This window comes from Microtus pennsylvanicus, chromosome 3 (genome assembly GCF_037038515.1).
Source record: "Microtus pennsylvanicus isolate mMicPen1 chromosome 3, mMicPen1.hap1, whole genome shotgun sequence".
In the NCBI taxonomy this organism is placed as follows: domain Eukaryota; kingdom Metazoa; phylum Chordata; class Mammalia; order Rodentia; family Cricetidae; genus Microtus; species Microtus pennsylvanicus.
Genome location: NC_134581.1, coordinates 13,818,119 through 13,845,613, shown reverse-complemented (window position 1 = coordinate 13,845,613; position 27,495 = coordinate 13,818,119). Strand labels below are relative to the sequence as shown.

At 49.7% G+C, this 27,495-nt stretch overlaps 1 protein-coding gene across 1 annotated transcript; it reads right to left on the bottom strand.

The window, feature by feature from the left end:
- Positions 1–30: 30 nt before the first annotated feature.
- Ptpn23 (protein tyrosine phosphatase non-receptor type 23) lies at positions 31–26,984 on the bottom strand. The gene is made up of 25 exons (XM_075964435.1): positions 26,812–26,984; positions 13,746–13,820; positions 8,493–8,620; positions 8,179–8,255; positions 7,545–7,594; positions 7,298–7,429; positions 6,808–6,888; positions 6,599–6,730; positions 6,465–6,512; positions 6,015–6,071; positions 5,847–5,905; positions 5,613–5,692; positions 5,383–5,497; positions 5,223–5,288; positions 4,827–4,972; positions 4,240–4,557; positions 4,007–4,161; positions 3,779–3,930; positions 3,510–3,689; positions 1,640–3,422; positions 1,368–1,552; positions 1,161–1,265; positions 948–1,086; positions 756–863; positions 31–674 (listed from the first exon to the last, which is right to left on the bottom strand). The coding sequence occupies exons 1-25, from the start codon at positions 26,893–26,895 to the stop codon at positions 195–197; spliced, it is 4,935 nt and encodes a 1,644-aa protein (XP_075820550.1). The 5' UTR covers positions 26,896–26,984; the 3' UTR covers positions 31–194.
- Positions 26,985–27,495: the final 511 nt, after the last annotated feature.

Here is a 27,495-nt window from a genome sequence, read left to right as displayed (position 1 = left end):
TCCTGAGGCAGCAGTGGGTGAGCTCAGACATTGGCCACAGAGTATGTTTATTCTTTCGGTAGCCCAGAGCTGAAAAATGTCAGGTTCCACAAAGGAGCAGAACCTGACCTGAGGCCTGCAGTACAACTCCATCTGGCAGAGCCGAAGGCAGCAGGGATGGGAGATGTAGTGTATGGACCAGGTAGGTAGGTCTGTCAGGTCTTGTTAAGTGTCCAAAGTGGATCCAGGAGGCTTAGGGGATCATCCGTAGGCTGGGCAGCCCTTAGACCCTGTCCATTGTGGGCCTGTAGAAAGTTCTGCTTGCTCATCCGTTGTTTTCCCCGCAAAGAGCTGTCCAGTGAAAATGCCTCTGGAGTCAGAGAGGCCAACAGCTCCAGGGACGAGGAGGGGGGCCCTAAGCTGGGGGCTTCAGGCACTGGTGGCTCCTCCTCTGGCTGTGGGGCTTCAGGCAGAGGTGAAGAGAGAGGGGGAGGAGAGGAGGACGGGACAGGAGTAGGCTCTGGAAGGCTGGCTGGTGGAAGACCCGGGGGTTCTACAAGACCTGGAAGGCTGGCAGCTGGGGAATCCACACCACCTAGGGGCCGGATGCTGAGCTTGGCAATGGTAGCCTGGATGGAACTGATGGGCACATCTCCACCGAGGACCAGATCCTGTGAGTCCTGAGGCAGGTGATTCTGAGAAGGGTAGAGCTGGTAAGAAGGCAGTGTCACCAGGTTGTGACCGTCCCAGCAGAGCCCTCAAGGAACTGCCCTCACCTTCTGACTGATGCTGGCCACAGGCTTGCCTGGAGGGGGCACACCATGTCGCTGTAGAACCTGCTCCACATGTCTCACCAGCGCCTCATGGCAGAACCTGAGATGCAGCTAGAAAGATACATTTGGTGTGGTCAGCTGGACAGGGGCCATCTTCAAAGAGTAAACCCAGCTCAACCCAGTCTACCCACTCACTTTTTCCTGCAGCATGTGTTTTCTCTGCTGCCGCATCCGCCTCACCAGCTGAGGCAGCTCAGGAATCCCATTCCCAGCCTCTACCTCCTGCACCGCTGCATACAGCAGTGCAAAGGCTCCTGTGCGGCCCACTCCAGAACTGTGGCAAGAAGGAAGCATAAGGCCAGGCTAAGACAGGGTAGACACGTTCACTCAAGGGCTGCCAGCTCCTACCTGCAGTGCACGACAATAGGTGTGTGCAGAGGTCGCTGATGCAAGTAATGTGCATGTACCTCCTGGATGAAGCGCAGCAGGTTGCCAGGGCTGTCTGGCAGGCCTCTGCAGGGAAAGGGCAGGTATGAGCCCCTGATGTGAGGTCTTCACCCCTAAGCACCCAAGGAGTTTTGCCCTGACCCCTACCATCCAGAACAGTGAACGTACAGCTCAGGCCAAGTAGGAAAGTGGAGGTGCACAAGAGAGCGCTTGAGGCTCTGATCACGGAACTGCAGACTCAGCACTCGCTCCACATGGGTTTCGGTAGTGCGAACACTGCTCAGTGCCACACTCAGGGCTCCATGCACCATGGGCTGGCCCCTCTCAGTGGGGAAGTAGCGTGCCACCTTTTGCTGAAGAGTAGACAGGACAGTTAAGGCTACCTTTCCCAGACTCCCTGCCTCCCCACACTACAATCCCTTCCTAATCTAAGCTCTTACCTTTTCCATTTCGGCCTCAGAGACCAGCATGACAATGACTGATACTTTCTGTTCATGCACCATGAGCCAGAAATCGGCAGCTGTGCCAGGCAGTGGGGCCTGGGTGGCCACTAAAGGTGGACAGTACGGCGAGAGCCCCTCCACACAGCTAGCATTAATGTAGTCATCTTTGCCCGAGCGCAACACCACACGGTTACTGTCATAGGGCATAACATCCTGGTGCCGGTTCTTCAGCGAGTAGCAGCGGGCAATAGCAATGGATCGACCTCGGGCATCATGTTCCTGTGCCTCTTGCAACTCTCTCCAGATTGCATCCAGTGCTCCTGCATCCCCTAGCTGTCCCCGAAAAGTCTCCAGCTCCTGCTGCAACTGCCGCAGCCTCTCAGGATGTTCATAGGGGTCCTGCTCAATCAGCCGCAGGGCCTGTGGCCGACGGCCCTCAGCTGCATCTACCTTGGTAGGCTGCAGCAGGGGTTGCCCACCCCCAGGAGGCTGTGTTCCTCCATGTTGACTCTCAGGGCTAGAAGACAGGAGGTCTGCAGCTGCAGCACCTCGGCGCAAACACGGTGGTGGCTCTGCTGTTGGAGGCCTTGAAGGTACTGGACCAGGCCCTGGCGATGGGGCAGGTGAAGGCACCAAGTGTGGACTAGGGGTGGTCTGACTGGCTGGTGGGGGACCTCGAATAGAAACAGGGGTTGCCTGAGGACCCAGGGGCCTAGGGGAAGGGGCAAGGCCATATGTCAGGGTGGGATGAGGATGAGGAGGCCCAGGGCTAGGGAAGGGCAGAGCCCCCGAGTGTGGGGGAAGAGGGTCTTGAGATGGGACTGGATAGATCTGGCTGTGCAGGGTGGGTGGTGGCTGCCCCAAGACAGCAGCAGGCTGAGGAGTAAAAGGGTAGGGAGGTGGAGGTGGAGGAAGAATCCCTGGGGCCTGAGTTGGGAAGAGATGTGGATGCTGGAAGGGAAGGGGCTGATGTGAGGGCTGTGGACCAAATGCTGGTTGTGGGGGCTGGGGCTGAGGCTGAGCTTGGGGCCCAATCCTAGGGGCTGGAAAGCCTGTGGGGACCCCAGGAGGAAAGTGGTGCTGTGGTGGAGGGCCTGTGAGGTGCTGCTTGGTCCCTACAGGAAAAGCATAGGGTGCGGGCAGAGGCTGTGGTTGGGGAATAGGCTGGGACACAGGCTGAGGCACAGGAAAGCAGGGCTGGGGGAGAGCTGGGGTAGGGTTTGGCCGTGGTGCTGCATGGCTAGAGATAGGGGCCTGGACACTATCTACTGTAGTGGTAGCTGGCCGAACTGCCATGGCTAACTCAGGTCCTGAGAACTGGGGGGGTGGGGCAGAGGGAAGACCTACAACTGGTGGAGGTGGCCCTACCCCCACATAGGGACTGCTTACAACTCCATGCTGGGGAGAGGATCTGGGTACAAGGCCCAACTCTGATGTGTAGGTGGGGGCTGGGTAGAGGACCGTCCCAGGTGCCATGGGCACTGCAGCCCTGGGCTGCATCAGTTGCGTGGGGCCTGAATAGGTTCCAGGGGGTAAGGGTGCTGAGAGATAGTGGGCTGCTGGGCCTGTGGAGCTAGGGAAGGGGCCAGGAGAAAAGTGGAGCGGGGCCGTAGTTCCTAGGAATGGGTCAGGCAGCCGTGAGCCAACCACCATATCTGGGGGCAAGCTGCGCAGCTCCTCAGGTGGGTCTCCAACCTCTACTGCCTCACCCTCATCGCGGCGGGAGAGCAATGGTTTGGGGGCTGTGGGCCGAGGTGGTGGTGCCTTTTTCTTTAGCTCCCTAAAGGATAGGCAGGGAAGCAAGGTCAGCTTCATACACCAGGTTGGCCTGGGCCGGGTCCACAATGAAGCTGAAGACCACACTCACCTGTCCAGGAGCTGCTGGCGGGCGGTCTCTTGGGCACGACAGATAGACTGTGCCCGTTCCAGCAGGGTGGCTACCTTGCTTTCCAGGTCTGCATAAAAGTCCTTGCCTTCCTGGGACTTCTTCATCAGGTCCTCATAGGCTTCATATGAAGCTACCAGGGTCTGTAGTGTGGAATTCCACCTTGGTGGGCACAAGAAAAAGCCATAAGGCACACTATAGGCACAGAGCTCCAGATGGGGCATGGGGTAAGAAGGAAGGCAGGCACTGACTTCTGGTCCAGTTCACTAAGCACCCGCCGCACAGCCGCATACTGCACATTGGCCTCAGTCAGTGCCCGGAGGACATTGTCCTGGGCAGCCAGGTTCTGCTCCAGGTACACCTTCAGCTGATCATACTTCTTCAGCTGCTCCTCAAACAGTTTCTGTGGAAAGATAGAACAAAAAAACTAAGTAAGGAGCCCAGAAACAGAGCCCTTTCTCAGTGCTCATCCAACCCACCTTCATCTCTGAGTGGTCAGTGGTGACCAGGGAGGCAGTGATATCATCCTTCTGGATCAGCTCTCGGAGTTGCTGCTCCAGGGACACACGCTGGTCCCGCATCTCCTGCACCTTGGCTAGGATGCGCTTCAGGTTTTGCAGCACAGCCTTGTCCTCTGAAGGTAGCAGCAATCAGTGCGGCCAAAGAAACCCTAGCTCCAAGCCCCTTCCTGCTAGCCATGGGTGGGGCTTACCTGGGGTGAGGGCTGGTGTGGGTAGGGCAGCCCGCACCTGGTCCAGTGGTCCACTGAGCAGGCGCAAGTTACCAACATGCAGATTCATAGCACGGTGCAGCTCGCTGTTGGTGAAGGACGCCTTTTCATGAACTTCCATGTACTTGGTCCACTCTCGCCTCACCTCTACGAGCTCAGCCTTGGCCACAGAGGGGCCAGGGGCAGCCCCAGTCTGGCCCAGGGTCTCCTGCAATTTCTGCTCTTGCAGCTCATCTTCCTCCAGCAGATCCCTGATGTCCTTGAGGGAGGCTTCCACATCCGTGAACACACCTGACAGCACTGAGGTGTATTGGGGGTGGCCACTGAGGTAGGCAGAGCAGACACCACTCTGCCCTCTGCCCACAAGACACAGAAATGCCCACTAGGATCAGAGTTTGTTTCCCAGCACTTGCTCAACTCCACAGCTACAGGAAGCCCATAGTTCACTGATCCACAGAACCATTTGGATGGTGCATACTTGAGCCAGGGCTTCACCAGCATCCTCTGTGGAGGAGGCCATGGCAGGTTACTTGCCTGCTACCCTGGCACCTGTTTTGTGCTTTGCTCACCCTGCATAGACTGGACAAGGTTCTTGACGGTGTCAGGCCGGACACTAAGCGCTGCACACTTCTCCATGAGCTGGGGTGGGATATGGTTGTAAGCATCTAGGTTGTCCACTGTCTCAGGGTCAAGCTGCATTGAGTCCATGAACTGACTAGGGAAAGGAGGGGGTGACAACAGGATCAGATGAGCGCTGGGCTCGGACCCAATTCCGTTTACATAAGAGCCTGCTAGGTTGATCCCCTCCACTGAAACTAGACGAAAGCACGGGCTGGTGGCTATGCCCAGACACTGATAGCAATGGCGGGGCAGGACACCCTCCACGGTACACCAGCACTCTAAATCTGAGCAAGAAGGAAGACATCTGTTGTGCACCCGACCTCCCCACCGCTCATCCCACTTACTCTAGGACCTCATTCTTGTCTTCAATCTTGGCCATCATTTCCCGAAGCAGCTTGGCCTTCTCCTCGCTAAGGAATAAACAGACCAGTTGCTGGAGACCTGTATACTTGAGGGACCTCAAGAACCTCTGTGCCAAGGAAAGAGCCAGTCCCTCCTACACACCTGTACAGTGACGAGGCCTCATGGGCAGCCATAGGTACCAATTTGGCAAAGATATCAGGACCTGTAACAGCTGGGTCTGTGGGGTTTACTGGCAAGGGCTTCACCAAGGGGGCTCCTAAGAGCAGGGAGTACCACAGAGATCAGGCCCACAGGAAGACTCAAGGCAGCCTCCTCCCTATCCCATCGTCCTCTGCCAACCCCAGTCCTCAGTTTCCCCTCAGCTGCCAGACCTTTTACAGGCTGAAGGGTATCCAGTGCTGGCACCGCCTCATGGTAGATAAAGTCATTATCCTTCTTGGCAGAATTATACCTGGGAGCCGGGAGAAATCACAGATCACCAAGGATACACAAATTAGATTTCCATGTAGGCTACTGCTCTCTGGCACTACTGGCTTCCTCCCATGGTGCAGAGGAACAGACATTTAGTAAGAAGGAACCAGACTACCCTAGTCCCACACACTTACTTGCCCCCAATGACATCCATAGCGAATCGAAGTGCATCTTGCACAGTGTCAGGCTGGCCCTGTGGAGACAGAGGAGATAACCAAGGCTAGGGCCAAGATCCATCAGCTCGGCTAGCCTTGCCATCTGCCTTCATGGCTCTGAAAGCAGCCACACTTGCTCAGCTTTACCTTGGCCAGCTTGATGGCTTCGTTCAACTTGTCTAGGGCGCTCTGGAAGTAGGCCACCTGTGGAGGCAAAGCCTGGTCCGTCCTGTCCTGCTTGGACCCTAATGTTCCATCTCCCCACTCTGTCCTACCTGACGATCAGAAGACCAGCAGCGCAGGTAGCAGATGCCTGCCGAGCCAATAGCCCCAAACAGCTCCACCCTGTAGCCTACATCTCCAAAGAGCCATCCCCCTGTGGGAAGCCCATCCTGCCTCCTGAGAACCCCAGGAATGAGGGCTACAAGGTGGGAAGAAGCAATGTCTACAGCAAATTCTGACAGCCTGGCACATGATGAGGAAGATGAGGGGGACAAGAGTGTGGCAAAGAGGACCAATGCCAGTGTGATATAAAGACAGAATCTTAAAAGCCTGGAACACGTCCTGAGAGCCCCCCCTTGCCCACAGCCCACTCACCCGTTCCCCAAATTTCTGTTGCTCCTCAGCTTGCTTCCCCATGTGCAACTGGGAAAGAAGAGGAGGCATCATGACTTGTTGCTCCTGAGCTCCAGCCGCCTGGCCCAGTTTACAACCAGTAACCCTTGCCTTACATGAGCCACAGCTGCGAAGTAGTAGATCTTCATCTGGACCAGTTTCTTCCAGTCTTTCTGGATACGGCCCAGCAGAGAAGCAGTCTCTGGGTTTTCCAAGGCCCGACATGCCTCCTTGTAGTAATCTACCACCTGGGAATGGGGATGAGTCAGTTCAGTCATCAGGGAGCAGGAGCAAAGCCAATGCCCACCCTCAGCCCTCTTCCTACCTGTGCACTGATGCGGGCCACTAGGAAGCTCTTCCGGTTGTCCAACATGGACTTCTCCAACAGGCACTCCTGAGCCTGGCCCTGGAGCAACAAGCGCGGGTCACTACCCTGTGCACCTGAAATCCTCTCCCTCTTAGCTGCTCTCTTCTCCAGTCTCCCCAGCTCCCAGAATTACCACCCTGTGCCTGATCTACTTGGAACTCAAAAGACCCCATGTCAAGGCCTCCTTCCTGCCTGTCCCTTACTATCTGCAATGTGACTGGCCCAGGGTCTAGATATAACTGCCTCCTCCCTTAGCCATTCTCCAATTCAACCTAAAGTTAGGGTGGTAGCTCATAACCCCAAAAATACTGAGGCAGGAGGACTGGTCATGATTCTGAAGCAAGCCTGGGCTACACAGTCAGTTCCAGACCAGTCTGAGTTACAAAATGTGACTTCATCTCAAAACAGAAACAAAACCCATTTGGCCACCAGGGCGACTCCTGCTCACCAGCATGAGGTTGACATTGAGGGTGAGGATCTGGCGGCTCATGTCGACACTGAAGGCCTGTGGGAAGTGCTCACGCAAGTAGGCAAAGGCACCTGCTGCGCACTGGAAGTGGGTGCAGGAGACTTTCATGCCCTGGACGTGAAAGATGACCACTTCCATAAGGCAAGAATCATTCCAACTTTGGTAGCTGATGACACCCTGTCCTCCATAGCACACCCACATGTCCACCTGCATCCCTGGGTCCTACCTCCTCAGACACGCGCTTGTCCATAGCCCCCAGCATGGAGTGCAATGCACCTAGAGAGACAAAGGCCGTTAGGTTAGGAGAGCCTGGGGGTGTTTCCCAGGCTGCCCACACCTGTGTTGAGACTACAGTAGAGGGGCACCCATCTTCATCCAGTGAGAAAAACAGGTCCTAGAACTGGGCAAAATCCAAGAACCCAGCCAAATCCTTTCTGCTATTATGCACCTGGCTCAGGAGTAGAGGAGGGAGGAGCCCCCATGCTTTCCCCTCAGCCAACAGCCACACTGACTTGAAGGGCAATCTAAGGCCAGTCTTAACCTCTCAATCCAAAGCCATTAATAGGGGAGTAGGGAGGAAGTGATACTAAACAGGCAAAGGAAGGCCGTGAGTCCCTATTGTAGTGCACAGAGACAACTCTGTGGTCAGCCCAGCAAAGTAGCTCTTTAAACAGTGACTTCCCAGGGCCCCAGGAACAGCAGAAGTGCCAGTGAAGCTGTGGTAGAGGCAGGGGAGGGGTCAGAACCCAGGTATATTCCTTTCATTTAGTCATAGCCTTTTTGGCTGTCTGAACTGATGAGCTGAGGCCCAGGGCCGACAGGGCTTGAAGCAGGGCCCATGGAAGGATCAAGCAGCTTACCAAGGTTGTAGAGAATACAGGCCTGCTCGTACTTGATGTCTTCATGGGCCACAGACTTTCCCGAGAAGATCTCAGTCCTGCAGACATGCATCTCAGTCATCGCGAGAGCAGGACCTGGCCTGGGCCCAAGGGGGTCAGGGAAGGGGACCAACCACTCCAGTATGAGACTGGGGTCTATGGGAGATCACACTAACACTCCCCATTCTGTGCAAGGAGAGAGGACATGGGAAAGGATCATGCCTACCACCCAAGCATCCCAGTTGTCCAAGCACCTTCTAAGTTCTCAACTGCCCAGCCCAGCTACCAGCTCTCACCAGGTGACAGCTACAGCGGCCTCCTGGCCGGAGCCCATGGGCACCCGACTCTGCAGATAGTGTAGCTGGCCAAGGTACTTTCGAAGGACACTGCAGCCCTCAAAGTCCCGTGCAACACGAATAGCATTCTGGGAAGTAGGATGGAAAAAACAGGCTCACCATCATTAGGGATTTCTAAAAAAGCCCTATTTACACCTACAGCTGGGGAACATACCATACTGCCAGGGCTGGTGGACTAAGTCATCCACATTTGTAGAAGATACTCTATAATATGCTTTAAAATTTGGACTATATTCAACTTTAAAAAATATTTTATGGGGGGCTGGAGAGATGGCTCAGTGGTTAAGAGCATTGCCTGCTCTTCTAAAGGTCCTGAGTTCAATTCCCGGCAACCACATGGTGGCTCACAACCATCTGTAAAGAGTTCTGGTGCCCTCTTCCGGCCTGCAGGCATACACACAGACAGAATATTGTATACATAATAAAAAAAATATTTTATGCACATAGGTGTTTTGCCTGCATGTACGTGCGTCACATGTGTGTCTGATGTCTGTGGAAATCAGAAGAGGGAACAGGATCCCCTGGAACTTGAGTTACAGAAGGTTGTGAGCTGCCATGTGAGTGCTGGGAACTGAACCTGAGTCTTCTAGAAGAGCAGCCTGTGCCCTTAGCTCTTGAGCCATTTCTATAGGTCCTATGTTTAATGCCACCGCCGGCCTATGTTTAACTTTTGACCCACAATTCTGTATCTAAAAATGAACAGTAAGAGACACCCAGGAAGGCCAGGCATGGTGATGCACAGCTGTGAGCCCAGAACCCAGGAGGGTCAGTCATTCGAGGTTGTTCTTGACTACAAAGCAAGTTTGAAGTCAGCCTGAGTTACACGAGACCCTGTCTCAAAAAAAATGATTCATGGGGCTGGAGAGATGGCTCAGCGGTTAAGATCATTGCCTGCTCTTCCAAGGGTCCTGAGTTCAATTCCCGGCAACCACATGGTGGCTCACAGCCACCTGTAGTGAGGTCTGGTGCCCTCTTCTTGCCTGCAGACATACACACAGACAGTGTTGTATGCATAATAAATAAATAAATATTAAAAAAAAAGATTCATGGAGGGCAGATATCAAAACCGGGGAAAATCCTCAATTGTGCACACAACAGCATTTCTCACAGCATTGTCAGTTTAAAAGTCTGGATGCCACTGGACTTTCTATCAACGAGGACTGTCTACATGAGTTATGGCAAAGCCACTCACAAGAAAATATTCCTCAGCCAAACTACAGAAAAGGTTGTTATGAATATACTATGACTTCTATGACAAACTATGACATACAGGCAAAAGAATGTAATAGACGAATATATGATCGCATTTCTGTACAAGCATAGGATATGCAAATAAATATACAGACAAAAAAGGGGGGGAACCAGATGACTGTACCTCCAAATGCTGACAGAGATTATCTACAAGTAATCCCACTTAAGTCATTTCTCTCCGTGTGTATGTGTAGTGTACATCCAGGTCGACACAGTTACCTTCCACTATCACTCGCCACCTTACGATCTGAAAACGATCTCCCTATCTCCACCCCCTGCCAAGCACTAGGGTTACAGATGTGCATGACCACGCCTGGTATTCATATGGGTTCTGGGGATTCAAACCCCAGTCCCCATACTTACATGCCTACTTTACCAAATGAGCCTTCTCCCCAGCCCCAGTTTACCTTCTTTCACACACACACACACACACACACACACACACACACACACACACACACACACACGGGGTAGGGGGATAAGTGATAGAAACAAATCTTTGTTTGCTCATATATTCTGGATATTTACTGTTTTCAATTTTTATAGTAACAAACCTTTTTATTTGGCAGGAAAATGAAACAAAACAAAGGAATCCTCTGTTCAAGTTTTTAAAAGCAGACCATACAATTACCAAGAAGCAGGTGCCCAGTGAGGAAGTGAGCTTGAAACACCATAAACTCTCCCTTGTACCACCCTGCAGAAGGGATGCTAACAGCTACAGAGCCCAGAAGCAAGGCCGGGCAGACACCACCAGCTGATCAGATCCCTTAACAAGGGTGCTCTCAGCATCCCCATAGCCCGACACCTCATCTTTACCTGACAATCATTAGGGTGCCTATTAGTAATCGAAAAATAAAAGAAGCCAGGCATGCAGTACATAACTGTAGTCCTAACACTTGGAAGGCAGAGGCTACAGGATCAGGATCAAGTCATATTTCACTAGAGAATAAGTTAAAAGCCAGCTCAGACTACATAAGACCCTGCTGTGGGGTGGGGGGTGGGGGGAGCAGGCAGGCAACCTTTCCCCACAAAACGGCCAGCAAGGCCTTGACTTGCATATTTGTAAACCAAAGAGGCTGGAGGACCACAAGTTCCAGACCAGTCTGGGCTACATGGTAGCCTCTTAAGACTCTTAACAACAACAGAGGAAATGGCACACACTGGGAGAATTGTGCACAACTCGTAGAGATGTAAAATGGATCATCACTGCAAAATTACAATGTGGTGACTCTTCAAAATTCCACCTATTACATAACTCAGTAATTCCACTTCTGAGTATGTACCCCCCTCCCCAAAGCAGGCTGTTGTAATTGTAATTCGCACCCCTGTTGGCAGCAGTTTTATTTTGGCTTTTGTTTGTTTTTTGAGATAGGGTTTCTCTGTTAACAGCTCCGGCTGTCCTGGTTGGACTTGAACTCACAGAGATCTACCTGCCTCTAGGATTAAAGCTGTACACCACCATTGCCTGGGGCCTCCCCCCCAGACAGGGTTTCTCTGTAGTTTTGAAGCCTGTCCTGGAACTAGCTCTTGTAGACCAGACTGGCCTCGAACTCACAGAGGCCCACCAACCTCTGCCTCCCAAGTGCTGGGATTAAAGGCGTGCACACATCTTTGATCCCAGCATTCAGGGGGCAGAAGCTAGCCAGCATGGTCTACATTAGCCATCGCCGGACAGCCAGAACTACATAGAAACCCATCTCAAAAGAACAAAGACCAACAACACTTAAGAGTTCCTTAAACACAGCACTGAACTGCCGGGACGGCTCCGTGGGTAAAGCATTTGCTGTGCAGCCTGTCCATCTGAGTTCAGTTCCTGGAACAAGGGGAGAGCAGACTTTTGCAAGTTGTCCTGTGATTGCCACACGAGTGTCCTCCCTCTTGTGTGCGCGCAAACACAACACACACAAATTTAAACATGGTATCATGAGATTTCATTCAAGCTAATAAAACCAAGATTACTACTAAATGAATAATGACCAGGTAGCACTCACAGTGTGGAATCACTAAACAAAGCCACAATGAGCATTGCAGGTGGGATAAGAGAGCAGGAAGGCATGAGACTCAGACTACTCAGAACATCAGCCAACTTCAACTTCTAAATTACTTATTCTGGAATTTTCTACTTAGTATTCTGGAATACAAGTAACTGAAAGTCAGTGAAATTTCAGAAGGTCAAACAACAGATTAATGGATTAATGGTGCCATATTTGAACTCTTACGGGCCAAACAAAAGACAATGTAGAAAAGGAACAAAAAAATCCAACAGACTCAAAATATGCTGAATTCTTATATATGAATATTTCAAAATGGTTGAAAATATAGGGGGAAAGGGAAATTCAAGCTGTTCGTTAAGTACATTATACCTAAATGACAACAATAAAGATAAAAGATTTAAGTTTAAAAAACAAAACAAAACAACCATCAGGGGTTTGGCAAGATGACTGAGCCCTTATGTAAGGGTTCTTCCCACAGGCCTGAGAGGCTGAAGTTGAACATGGTGGAAGGGAACCAACTCCTGCAAGTTATCTGACCTCCACACATGCACACTGTAAATAAATAAATGTAATTTAAAAAATTTAAAAACAAACAACAGCCAGGCGGTGGTGGCGCACGCCTTTAATCCCAGCACTCGGGAGGCAGAGGCAGGTGGATCTCTGTGAGTTCGAGACTAGCCTGGTCTATAAGAGCTAGTTCCAGGACAGGCTCCAAAACCACAGAGAAACCCTGTCTCGAAAAAAACAAAAAAACAAACAAACAAAAACAAACAACAAAAAACCCTTAAAGCCAGACATTGAGGCATATACCTATAATCCCAGCAGTTGGAGGACAGGAGGCAGAAGAATTCAGTCCATGACTAGGTTGGGCAACATTGCAAGCTCTAGGGCAGCTAGGATACGTAATGAGACCCTGTCTCCAAAACAACAACAACAACAACAACAACAACAAAAAACCCAACAAAACAAAACAAAAACTCACAAAAAAACAACAAAGGACTAGCCATGGCCCAGTGATGGAGCACAACTTTAATCACAGTACCTGGGACACAGAAGCAGGCAGATCTCTGTGAGTCTGAGGCCAGCCTGGTCTACATAGTGACTTCTAGGATAACCAAAGTTACATAGAGAGACTTTGTCTCAAACAAACAAACAAACATCAAAAAGACACTAGTCTGTGGATGGCCAGCTGGCGGAGTACTTGCCTGGCATGAAGGAAGCTCTAGGTTTGGTCCAGAAAAACATGGAAATGGTGGCATACATCTGTAACCTCAGTGTTTAAGACGAGGAGGTGGAAGGATCAAAACTTCAAGATCATCCTCAGCTACATAAAGTTGTAGGCCCATGTGGGTTACACAAGACCATGTCTCAAAAATAGTTAAGACAGCATAGCAAGTAAAAATACTTGCTATCAAGCCTGAAGACATGAGTTCAATCCCCAGTACAGCAAAATAACTAAGATTTAAACATAAAGGGGCAATGCCATTAGTTCCAGAACTTTCAGGACTGAAGGCCAGCCTGAGCAACACTGAGACCCTATGGGGGAAAAAAATCCTTTTTCACCTATCATGCTGTAGGAGTTAACACAAATTTTTTTCTGCCAGCAATTTTGATGCTTTTGTAGATAAAAAAAATTAAATTAAATATAGTAAATTCAAATATGACCACAGCAGATGGTAGAGTTGTGTCTTTTTTTTTTTAAATCTCTTTAACAAACCAATTCCATTCATACCTACATAAAAATACCTTCTCCTGCCGGGCGTGAATAGCGCACACCTTTAATCCCAGCACTCAGGAGGCAGATGCAGGCAGATCTCTGTGAGTTTGAGGCCAGCCTGGTCTACAAAGTGAGTTTCCCGGACAGCCAAAGATAGACAGAGGAAACACTGTCTCAAAAAAAAAAAAAAAAACCAAATAAACAAAAAACAACAAAAATACTTTCTCCTACCTGTCTGAGTAACTCCAGCTTCTTCAGTTCCTCATTGTAAGCTTCTGGGTTCTCTCCATAATTCTTCAGGACAAACTAGAGGGAGGTAAAAATAAAGCGTAAGCAGAATGACCTCAGCTACAAGCAGCACCCAGGTGCTGACTAGGCCGGCCTCCTCCTCCCAGCCCGTGAAGATGGAGACTGAACACCCTCTGCAAACAGCCCAACAGGCCCTTCACGTGCTACAGCCTTCTCAACAGACACCGGATTCTACCAGCTCAAGGAGGAGGGGTCTGACCCAGCTGAAATAGTCCTGCGAAGATCCCCAAAGGGTCACTCTTAGAGCTCCTTCAAGCATCCTTTGCTCTAAAGTCACAAGGATAACCCTAAAAGTACACATAGCAAGTAGGAGTGCAAAGCCTTCCCCACCAGACCCCACCCCTCACAGGGAAGAGCACCAAGGACCACGGCGCTCCAGTTTCTTCCTCTCAGGAAAGGCCTGAGGGAGTGTGATGAGAAATGAGGAGCAAATAAAACCAACAGGGCTGGAGAGATGGTTCAGCTGTCCTTCCAGAGGATGCAGGTTGATTTCCCAGCACCCACAGGGCGACTAACAACCATCTCTAACTTCAGTATCAAGGGGTCCAGTGCCCTCTTTGGGTCTCTCTTTACAATGTGATACACAGACACACAAGCAGGCAAAATACTCATACACATAAATAAAAAAATTAGTAAATCTTCAAAAGATAAAAAATCAGAGCCAGCAGGGCTAGGGGCAGCTCAGCTGGTACAGTGCTTCCCTACGACTCGGCATCTGCTGCTCTTGCTGACAAACTCGGTTTAGCCTCCAGCAACTACATGGTATTACTCTGTAATAACTGCATAGCTATTACTCTAATTCCAGGGGATCCAATGTCTTCTCACCTACACGGGCAACAGATGTACATGTGTGCATATATATACATCCAGACAAAACATTCATAAACATGAAATAAAAATAAATCTTAAACTGGGCAGTGGTGGTACATGCCTATAATCCCAGCACTCAGTAGGCAGAGGCAGCTGGATCTCTGTGAGGTCTCCAAAGTGAGTTCCCAGATAGCTGGGGTTGCACAAAGAAACCCTGTCTTGAGAAAACCAAGCCAAACAAACAACAAATAAATCTTAAAAAATAAAACAACTACTCTGGCGATGGTGGCGCACACCTTTAATCCCAGCACTCAGGGAGGTAGAGGCGGGCAGATTTCTGTGAATTCGAGGCCAGCCTGGTCTACAGAGTGAGTTCCAGGACAGTCAGAGATACACAAAGAAACCCTATCTCGAAAAACCAAGTCAAACCAACCAAACAAACAAACAAATAAGACAACTAAAAATAGGATTAGCAAGTTGGTTTAGCTAATGAAATCAGGTTTACGGACCCGAGTTCAATCCCCGAACAGAAAGGAGGCAGGAGAGCACGGACACTACAGCCGTTGTCTGACGTCCACGACTTCCATGGCACGTGCACCCCACAGTACACCCTCACACCCCACAGTACACCCTCACACCCCACAGGATACCCTCACACCTCACAGTACACCCTCACACCCCACAGGACACCCTCACACCCCACAGTACACCCTCACACCCCACAGGACACCCTCACACCCCACAGGATACCCTCACACCCCACAGGACACCCTCACACCCCACAGGACACCCTCACACCCCACAGGACACCCTCACACCCCACAGGATACCCTCACACCCCACAGTACACCCTCACACCCCACAGTACACCCTCACACCCCACAGTACACCCTCACACCCCACAGGATACCCTCACACCCCACAGGATACCCTCACACCCCACAGTACACCCTCACACCCCACAGTATATCCTCATATCCCACAGTACACCCTCACACCCCACAGTACACCCTCACACCCCACAGTACACCCTCACACCCCACAGTATACCCTCACACCCCACAGTACACCCTCACACCCCACAGGATACCCTCACACCCCACATAACTAATTTAAAAAAGTGGGTAATGAGGATCTGGATGACTTCCAATTTTTTTCAATATTTGAAATTTGGGAAACAAATGACTCAAAGAGTTGTTGAAGAACTATGGTATCTGGAAAAAATCTCACTCTGTAAGTGGTCTTAGCCTCTTTAAAAGATAAAAGCTATGAAAGAAATCTATTGAACAAATATTCAACTCTGCCCAAACTCTGAGAACACAAAAACCAGTATTTAGAGGGATAACAACCAAAAGCTGATTTGCTGATTCCCAGCTAACTTCACTCTGATCTAACTCCTACCTAATCTACAGAGAACGCGGCCTAAGGCAGCTCCTTCGTTGTGAGAAAGGAGAAAATGCAGCTTCAAGGTTCTGTGGGATACAGCTGAAGGGATCTGATACCACAGAGCCCTAAAAACAAGAGTACTGTTCCAGCTGCTCACACAATAGTGAAGGGAAAGAGCCACTTCCCCTCCACGAATGAGAAGCAGAACCAGTCGACCAGCCCTTCCAATGCAAAGAGGCGGGCTCCAGTCTCATCAGCATTTAGGGAGGAGGTGAGAGGACTGGGGCAGAGGCCAGGGCACTTGCCAAGATCACAGCATTAACATCCTAGTTTTCATTTCTATTGCTGTGAAAAAAGCTGACAAAAGGCAACTTGGGAGGAAAGGGTTTACCTGGCCCACATTCCCACATCACAGTCAATCACTGAGAGGCAGAACTGAAGCAAAGATTACCGAGGAACACTGCTTACTGGATAAACGCCCCTCGTTTGCTTGCTTGCTTATGCAGTCCAGGTCCACCAGCCCAAGAATGGCACTGCCTCATCAACATCAACCAGGAAAATGCCCCAGAGATGTGCTCTCAGGCCAATCCCTCAAATGAGAACTCCTTTCCCAGGAGGTCAAGTTGACAGAACTAACCCTGACTTAGCGACTGATGCTGCAACAATCAGAACCCAAACATTTGGCCCCACTGAAAAAGAGGACAGGAGGCTGGTAAAGCTCAGTGCAACCCACATGGTGGAAGGAGAAACCCAACTCCTGTGGCCTATATTCTGACCTCCGCATGCACTCTGGCGCAAGCAACCACACGTGTATAAACACATATCACACTAAATAAGACATAATATTTTTAAACTTTATACAATTTTTCTTTTTCTTTTTTATTTATATTATGTGTATTGGCGTCAGAGCCCCTGGAAATGAGTTACAGACAGTTGTGAGCTGCCATGTGGGTGCTGGGAATTGAACCCAGGTCCTCTGGAAGAGCAGCCAGTTCTCTTCAGCCCCCTTATTTGGTTTTTCAAGACAAGATTTCTCTTTGTAGCCTGACTGTCCTGGAACTCACTCTGTAGACCAGGCTGGCCTTGAACTCACAAAGATCCACCTGCCTCTGCCACCCAAGCTGAGATTAAAGGCGTGCACCACCACTGCCCAGCCAACATTTTTTGTTTTTAAATAAGAGTCAAGAGACTTGCTGAAATTCAAGTGTATGAAACAGTAACCCAACTATCTGACTACAGTCTATGGGACTGGTCTGACCTAACGTAACTTGGGAAAGCAAGGCAGTAGCAGACCCAAGAGTAAGAAAACAGACACTGGTGTAGCGACACAAACCAACACTGAGAGAACCTCACAGAGTGTCAGGCTGCCCTTGAACTCAAGCCTGAGATGGGAGCTGTTTACTGTGATTAAATTACGGTCCCAATGAAGGTGGTTTGGGAGAGAGAGGAAAACCAAAACCAAAACAAAACTAGGTAGGCTCTGAAGCAGTTGAAGATCCTTTTTGTCAGAATCAGCAGCAGGCTTGGGGCTGGAGAAACAGCTCAGAAGTTTAGAGTACTTGCTGATCTTTCATAGAACCTGGGTTTTATTCCCAGCATCCACATAGTAGCTCACAACCAACTCCAGTTCTAGAGGACCCACAGGCAGGCATCCACATGGTGCACACATACACATGCACACGGAGTAGAAAAGTAAATAAAAAAGAAACAGGTCTCAAGTGAAAGTGTGATGAGAAATCAAACCTATTGAGGAAGGGAAAAGAAAAGGCATTGTGGGTTGGAGAGATGGCTTAGCCATTAAAAGCTAGGCTCACAACCAAAAATATAAGAAAAGACATTATAGGAGACAAACTCTTTGTATCCTTTTAAAAAAAAATCATAAAATTGTCTTTCCATTCCCAGCCTGGTGTGGTGGACATACCTATAATCTCAGCATTTGGGAAGCAGAAGCAAGAGGATCAGGAGTTCAAGGTCATCCTCAAATCTGAGGCCACCAGCTGTGTGAGACTCTGAAACACACAGTTGGGGGAATGGTAGGGAAGAAGAGTGTACTGGCTGTTTGTGTGTGTCAACTGGACACAAGCTAGTCACCAGAGAGGAAGGAGCCTCAATTGAGAATCCCTCCGTGAGATCCAGCCATAACGCATTTTCTTAGTGATCCATGGGGGAAGGCCCAGCACTTTGTAGGTGGTGCCATCCCTGGTCTAGTGGTCCTGGGCTCTATAAGAAAGCAGGCCGAGTAAGCCAGTAAGCAGAATCCCTTCACAGCCTCTGCATCTGCTCCTGCCTTCAGATTCCTGTTTGAGTTCCTGTCCTGACTTCCTTCAAAGATGAACAGCAATGTGGAAGTGTAAGCTGATTAAACCCTTTTCTCTCCAGCTTACTCTTTTGTCATGGTGTTTTGCTGCAGCAATAGAATATTGTCAGGAAGCCGGGCGATGGTGGCGCACGCCTTTAATCCTGGCACTCGGGAGGCAGAGGCAGGCGGATCTCTCTGAGTTCGAGACCAGCCTGGTCTACAGAGCTAGTTCCAGGACAGGCTCCAAAGCCACAGAGAAACCCTGTCTTGAAAAACCAAAAAAAAAAAAAAAAAAAGAAAAAAGAAGAATATTGTCAGGAGCCGTTTTCTCCTAAAATCATTACAGGAACCATCACCCTGGGGAGTCTGCAGAGAACCCCACATCCCTAATTGCGTTAGGAATCGTTCTATTGACAGAGCCTACCCCACACCCAAATTGGCTGTTAATGAGAGCTATCTGTTAGCGGAACCCACCCCACATTCCAAACTATCTAGAGAACTAGGTGTGTCGACTCGTGACTTTCTGGCCAAGAGACCTGACTGAACGTAACCTCCTGGCCTACGTGACCGTGAACCACGCGGCAAGAGCCCAGATAGTGCCTCTCCGGAACCCTGGAATAACTGAACTGCCAGGTGGGTTACAACCCCTAGACTAAGTAACCCGCCAAGGCAATCAACAGAATATTACCTGCTATGCCTGCTTCACAAAGCTATCATAAAGACTTGAGCTAGTTCCTAAAAAGAAAGACTACGCTTAGCTGAAAATATCCTTTATGGTATGGCAAGACCTGTACTGTACTAAGATTCATAATGAGAAACTCTTCATGTGTTAATCTTCTCAATATTATCACAGCTGGTTGTGGTAGTACAAGCCTTTAGTCCTAGGACTGGTGATGTACAGGCAGGTGGATCTGAATTTGAGGCCAACCTGGCCTCCATAACAAGTTTCAGGGCAGTCAGAGTTACACCCTTTCTCAAAAACCACACAAGCCACAGACTAGAGACGTGTGATTAGTATATGATCATGAGAGTGCTGAAGGTCACTCAACTCTGAGGGGACAAGGGAGGAGGTCAGTTTCTAGTGGCTGTACTTGTTCTGTGCTGCTATTATAGTAATAAATGACACAAAACCGTGCCACTAATGATCACTGGAAACAAGAATTCTGAATCATACCGCTGTTTGCAGATTAGAGAAATGGAAAATCAGCAACCAATAATGGGGCAGTAGGACACTGCCCTGTTCAGGGTCTCTATTGCTGTGAAGAGAAACCATGACCAGGACAACTCTTACAAAAGAAAATGTTTAGCTAGGGTGACTTACTGTTCAGAGGTTTAGCTTGAGCTTCTGAAAACTCAAAGCCCAATGAACACTTCCTCCAACGAGACGACCGTCCAATAGTGCCACTCCCTATGAGCACTGATTAACTTACCTCAGCTAAGGAACAGCCCTTCTACCTCAGCCTCTTCTACGAGCATGTTCGCATTCTGCATTACTCTGAATTTGATACAATGTCTTCAAATTTCACTACACTAATTAAAGCAATGCTCAAATAAGGCTTTAAAAGACATCACATGGATTTGTTTGTTGGTTGGTTTGGTTTTTGAGACAGGGTTTCTTTGTGTAGCCTTGGCTGTCCTGGAACTAATTCTGTAGACCAGGCTGGCCTCAAACTCACAGAATTCAGAGATTCGCCTATCTGCCTCCCAGGGGCTGGAATTAAAGGCATGTGCCACCACCACCACCCAGCTCACGTGGAACTTTTCAAAACCAGTGTCTGTCGTCTAGGCTGGACTTTGACTTGTGGCTGGGGCTGCACATACACACCAACCACATCATAGATGTCTGGTTCATCACATACACTGTTTTTTTTCCCTTCCATTTCCAGAGTTGAATCAAATCTAGGTTATTCCTTGAACTGTACTACAAAAATACACATAAAATTAAGTCCTATAAAAAATATTGCTACTTATTCAATATGTGTTCAGCTGCTGAATTTCAAATGAAACAGCACTTTGTTCCAACAAAAGAGTGCTGCCAAGGAAGGCTGTCAGCCCCGGTCCACGCCAGCCCCCGTCCACATCAGCCCCCGTCCACATCAGCTCCCATCCACGCCAGTCCCTGTCCACATCAGCCCCCGTCCACGCCAGCCCCCTCCACGCCAGCCCCCGTCCACATCAGCCCCCATCCACGCCAGCCCCCGTCCACGACAGCCCCCGTCCACATCAGCCCCCTCTGCGCCAGCCCCCATCCACGCCAGCCCCCATCCACGCCAGCCCCCCTCCACGCCAGCCCCCCATCCACGCCAGCCCCCGTCCACGTCAGCCCCCGTCCACGTCAGCCCCCTCCACGCCTGCCCCCTCCACGCCAGCCCCCTCCACGCCAGCCCCCGTCCACGCCAGCCCCCGTCCACGCCAGCCCCCGTCCACATCAGCCCCCGTCCACGTCAGCCCCCGTCCACGTCAGCCCCCGTCCACGCCAGCCCCCATCCACGTCAGCCCCCATCCACGCCAGCCGGCCAAAGACACAGGGCATGAGGGCACTCTTTAAGTCCTCTCCTAGTTTGACCACACACAATACTCAAAGCCTCCCTCCATGTCGCTTCTGAATGGCCCATTGGTCTGTCTGAACAGCACCAGGGAGAAGATTCAGGTTACAATTCCCGAGGGTGCTAGAACTAAACTGGTTATTCAGCCAACACTCACAAGGTACTCTTTGCACACAATAATTTAATACTTCTTAAACTGGGTGTGCTGGCTTACTCCTATCAAGTCCTAACATGAGGCAAATGGTGACAAGATCAGGCGTCAAAGTCATTCCTTGGCTGTAGAGCAATCTGGGCCCACCTATACTATAAGACCCTGTCTCAAAAACACAGGAGGGTTGAGAGGGGAAGTAGGTAGAGACAGTTCAATTGGTAAAGTGCTTGTCAGACAAGCAAGCATGAGGCCTTGCATTTAATTCCCAGCACCCACATAAATAATTGTAATAGTGCCACAAGTCTGTAATCACAGTGCTGGGGAGGTGATACAGATCCCTGGGGTTTGCTAGTCAGGTAACCTAATTCACAAGCTTCGGGTACCAGTGAAAGACCCCATCTCAAAAACTAAGGTAGACAGCTAGCCTAAGAACTATACCTGAGGTTGGTCTCTGGCCATGCATGCACACACGTGCACCTGCAAACACACAAACATGAACACTCCAAAGAATTTTACTTTCTGAGAAAAGAGTCTAGTCTACACCAGGGTGGTGGTGGCAGCTCATGCCATTATTACTAGCATTCAGGTGGATCTCTTTGAGTTCGAGGCCAGCCTGGTCTTCAGAGTGAGTTCCAGGACAGGCTCCAAAGCTACAGAGAAACCCTGTCTCAAAAAAACCAAAAAACAAACAAGGAAGGCAGGCAGGCAGGCAGACATTAAGTCAGGAAAGAAAAGACCATGGACCATTCAGTTCATCTGTAATGGGGGCCTATTCTGTGTAACATAAGAAGAAAGACAGTTTCAGGCAGACCAACTGAGTCTGTCCATCTATGGTAGGAGATAAAAACAGATCAATACCACAGAAAACTGACAATATTTCATGTCCTCCACTAATGGGCAACCAGGGAGGGTGTTTTTAGGCTTCTGTTCTTCTCATTTACCTGTTCTGTGGGAAATCTAGGAGAGAGAAACATTTCACAAAGCCGAAAGACCAGATGTGAACACGATGAGCGGTGGGAACAAGCAATGGACATGTGCTTTCCAGGGGACAAGTCAATTCTGGACAAAAGACCTGTCTGAACCGGGGAGGCACAACTGCCAGGCAGATGAAGAGATTCTGAGGAAGCATGGCTTACTGGGGTTAAGAAATAGGAAGAAAGAACTCAAGAATGACCTAAGCAAGGCAATAATCGGATATGGTCACGTGGAAGGTCCCACAGAGGGGACTGAGGGAGAGACATTACAGAGGCAGCTGCAGTGAGCTGTGACAGCTTCAACAGCAGTCTTCCTGAGGACTCTGGTAGAAGAACGAGCAGAGTAAAAGGAGAAACCAAATGACAGCATCGTGACTACCCAGATGAATCATTAGAAGGTAAGTTCCATGAAAGCAGGAATTTTCAAAACCACTGTACTCCAAGGTCTTGGTTATATAATAGGCACTTTATTAAAATACAAGGATGCAGCATCTCAGTCCAAATGAGCCTGACTTTTGCTCAATGTAGCTGCTTAAGGGTAGGTGTTCGGGAAAGAAATGACTTTCAATATTAACACATGTGGCCAAATCATTCCCTAGTAAAGAGCACGGGAGTCATCTTTAATCCATTTTCAGTGCGTCCGTCCTCTGGGCCCCCCACCAGGGCAATATGGTGCACACAGGTTGGTGATGCAGCTCACTGATAAGTATTTACCTCATCTGAACCCCTGGGTTCAATCTAGTACTGAAAGATGGGGGTGGGGTGGGGCAGCTCAAGGCCAGTGCTTGTCCACTGAATGCTTATGTGAGCCCAAGTGTGCCAACCTAGTTTGGCACTGCAGTTCAAAACCAACTTACACTTCTCCTGATTCCCATTTCACGTAATGGAAGGGAAGTCACTTACAGTGAAAGTGACAATCAATAAAATACTGTTAAAATTTAAAATTTAATGGACTTTATTTGAGCAAAGGCAAAGACACAAAGATCTGTGAAGAGGGCATTCCTCCCAACAGCTGCTTCAGAGAACTGCAGCCTACACTATGATCTGACACTCTGAGAAGACAGTGAAGCACAGGAAACAACTTAGTTACAATGTAATCAACCAGTCAACACTTATACCTTAACTAGTTAAATGTTTACAGTTTAGTCAATTGGCTACAGGCCTTCCTGAAAATGACCAAAGCCAATGTCACTGTGATTACCCCTACACTGGAAGCTGGAGATGTTGGAGTACAGAAGGCCCAGGGTTCACCCTCCAGCACCACCAAACATCCACCCAAAGCCTGTACTGCTGGGGTCTTTTAGATCCAATGCAAAGGCCTAACACAAACCTCCTTGTGTTGGTGCTCCGGTACCCTAGAGATATTTGTACTCTTACACTAAATTGCTTGAAGTTTTAAATTTCCTCTACTACACTATGGGTTCCTTTGTGTTAGTGGTGGTGGTGGGGCTGTATTATAGGAATACAGTTCAGTGAAAAAGCACTTGCTTAGCATGCACAAGGCCCTGGGTTCAACACCATTAAAAATAATAAACAAGGGCTGGAGAGATGGCTCAGCGGTTAAGAGCACTGGCTGCTCTTCCAGAGGTCCTGAGTTCAATTCCCAGCAACCACATGGTGGCTCACAACCATCTGTACTGAGATCTGGCACCCTCCTCTGGCATGTGGGCATACATGGAGGCAGAATGTTGTATATATAATAAATAAATAAATCTAAAAATAATAATAATAAACAAACAAACAAACAACAATCCCCTAGGCCTGGCTGTTGTGGCACTTGCCTGTAATACTAGCACTGGGAAGGTAGAGGCAAGAGGATCAGGAATTCAAGCCTAGACTCCGCTATACAGCAAGCTTGAGGCCACAGTTGCCCGCACTGCCATAAAAACATTTTTTTTTTTTTTGGTTTTTCAAGATAGGGTTTCTCTGTAGCTTTGGAGCCTGTCCTGGAACTCCCTTTGTAGACCAGGCTGGCCTCGAACTCACAGAGATCCTCCTGCTTCTGCCTCCCAAGTGCTGGGATTAAAGGTGTGTGCCACCACCACCCGGCCCATAAAACCATCTTAACCAATGCCCTCACTGCCTCACCCCAAAAATCTAGTTGTGGAACCGAGGTTATGTTTTGAGTCAGTGTTCACCATGTTGCCCAGGTAGGCTTCTGTCTCGGTCTCCCAAATGCTAAGATTACAGACGTGTAACCACCACATCTGACTAGGCTATTTTCTTTTTCGTTATTAATAAGGTGTGGGTATGTGCATGTAAATGCAGGTGCCCTCAGAGGCCGGAAGAGGGAGTCTGATCCCGGGGAGCTGGAGTTACAATGTGGGTCCTGGGAACCACACTCCAGGCTTCTGCAGGAGCATGATGCTCTATTTCTACTGGCCATCTGTCTAGCCCCTGGCCTGAGATTTTTCTACATTTTTCCATGTAGGGTAACATAATATAAATCTAACTGAAATTCCCTCCAGACTGTCTTTCAGTCATTTGAGAAACATTTCCTATGTGGTGGGTATTAAGCTAAAGGAACAAGGGGATGCCCTCCTGGTATCCCAGCTGAATATGGGGTTAAAACATAGCACATATAGGAGCAGAGTATTGTGGCGCACACCACTTGGGAGGCAGAGGCAGGCTGATCTCTGTGGGTTTGAAGCTAACCTGGTCTACATAATGAGTTCCTGGATGACCAGAGCTACATAGTGAGACCCTGTCTCGAAACAGGCAAACAAGCAAACAGCACATACAGGGCTAGAGAGTGGCTCAGCAGGGTCAGGGGCGAAGGCACTTGCTGCCAAGTCTGGTTACAGAGTTTTATTCGCTGGACCTGCCTAGTCAAAGGAAAACACTAACTCCCGCAAGCCTCAAAACAAAACAAAACAAAAAAAAAACACTGCTATGCTCCAAACATCTACAGAGAGAGAGACTGAAAATAGCACAGAGCAGTGGTGGTGCATGTCTTTAATGCCAGCAATTGGGAGGCAGAGGCAGGAGGATTTCTATGAGTTAAAGCCAGCCTGGTCTACAGATTGAGTTGCAGGACAGCCAGGGCTTTTACAAGGAGAAACCCTGTCTTGAGTGGGGGAAAGAGGGCACATGTAACTATTGCCAAAGAAAGGACGAAGGGAAAAAACTTCAGAAAAGGGAAAGACTAAACCCAGATAAACAGCTTAACGACAGCTTTGTGGAAGACAGAGCTACAACTGGACCTTGAAAGCTGGATGGGACTAAGTCACAGAAATTAAAGAGCAGCTCTAGAATGGCTCGGGGCAAAACTGAGAGCTCTTTAGGTACAACAGCAGTTCTCAACATGTGGGTTAGGACCCCTTTGGGAGCTGCATCTCAGATATCCTGAAATTATAGATTTACATTGCGATGCATTCGGGTGGAAGGAATTCCACAGTCAAAGGCACGGCATGGAGAAAAGCCTGCTAAGGAAACAGAAAGTAGTAACTGTGAACAGAATGTGGAACACCTGTATCAGACACACACAGATCATACATGTATAACAGGACTGTGACAAATGCTCAAAGAATCAGGCTGTCAGGGAGAACCCTGAATGGGAAACTAAAAAATACTGGCTGGACTCCCTATTACCAGGGCTCTGCATAAGGAGTCTCTATCTTCCTCCCTCGGTTTCGATGCATTTTAGGAAAATTCACCTTATATTTGCATTAAAAAGAAGATGGGTAAGAATCAACCCAACTCTGTAAATTTAGATCAGGTGATTTAACATGCTGGTCTTACAGATGAGCAAAGGGTCTGGGCTTGAGGGTGGTGTACCTCTCTCTGTAGAACACTTGCCTAGTCTTTTACGCCAGGCTCTGGGTTTGGTACCCAGCACCTGGACCACCGCCATACATACACACCTGAACTCATCCAACCCCACCCCCCACGCACATGGAAGAATTAGTGCCTGAACTGAGGAAAAGGAGGTGTGACGAGAATGTGAAAAGCAAGCAAACCTCTTCCAACCCATTTTCTTTCTCCCGCTTCTTTCCCCAAGCTGAGAGATTACAGACAACAGCTGCGGGGCCAAAGCCCCAAGGCTCCGCACCTGTAACGGCTTCCCATTTGCCCATTTCGGCTCCAACCCTCAATGCTATTTGGGGACCCTTCCTAACGCAGTCGCTATCTTGGAGGGAACCCAATTCCCCATCACCACACCTGAACCCGCCACAGAAAGCCTTGCCTCAGTGAACTCCTAACAACTACCCTCTACCCAGCGCAATGACTAATAGGGTGCCTCCAAGAGCTCACAGTGACTCAAGCCCTCTTATCAACAAGAAACTGGGTCTTCTGGTTCAAAGGAAATTTGGAATAGACATTTTCTAAGGAGACCATACAGAATTGGAAGGTCAGACTACACACACACACACACACACTCACTGTCTCGGAACACGGCATTCCTACAGGCAGGCCACTGGGGTTCCTGTCTTAAAACACACATTCTTTCCGTCCGGTCGTGAACTGGGAGCCCACCAATGTCGGGCCTAGCGTGGACTCTGCACAACCTGGGCAGCCATCGCTCCCCAAAGGGGGCTTCCTGGCCTTGGAGGAACAGGGCAGAACTGGGTCCAGAACGTCACAGCAAGGAAGCACGAATCTCGGGAGGAATGCAAGTGGTCCAGGACAGAAGTCGAAGAGCAGATTCCCACAAGGATACAGGGCCAGTCGGAGAGAAGGATGCTGTGAGGGTTCGGGAAGGGAGCGCCATCCTAAGGGAAAACGCCTGGCCCGACTTGCGACGGAACCCCGGGAGGAAGAGGCACGCAGGGGGCGTCACGCGCGGGCAGACGACGGAGATGCGGGGCAGAGATGAGCTCACCTTCTTCACCGCTGACTGGAAGTGGAAGTCACCGGCCTCCTTCAGGTCCAGCCAGATCATGGGCATCCGGGGCACGGCCTCCATGGCGGAGAGCGCCTAGCGGCCACTGGGCCGCTCCCCTCCCAGCTCCAGCTGCTGCCTAAGCCGCGAGCGCAACCCCGCCCCTCCACGCCGGAAGTTCCTCGTCACGCGGAGCTGACGCACGCCCCCACAGCTTGCTGGGAGATGCAGTCCTCGGCCGTGCAGTCTTTTGCACAGGCGCAATCATCTTCGCACATGCTCAGTCTTCTTCTCGCGGGAGTCTTGGGTGGGGGAAAGAGCCAGTCCGCGGTGAAGGGGCTTCTGGGAATAGTGGTCATCTCCACTAAACTCGAGACTTCTTTGGGATTTTTCTGACTTGCGTAAACGCTTTTCTCCCTCCTGGTAGGGCCTTTCAGATCTCACCCTATGAAGGACGGTGACAGGTGCTGTAGTAGAGAAAATATGGCGACTGAGATGCTGGGGAGGAGGACATAAATTCAACCTTGAGTGAAGAGCGCAAATTGCACGGCGGGATGGAACCTGTAAAAGAGCATAGGGATTCATTTTGTCAACGGTGAGGGGGAAGGGACATACTCCACACCACAACCCTCTGCTGCCTGAGGAGTTTCAGTTGATTTTTAGTAGGCTAGATGATGTGGTGGA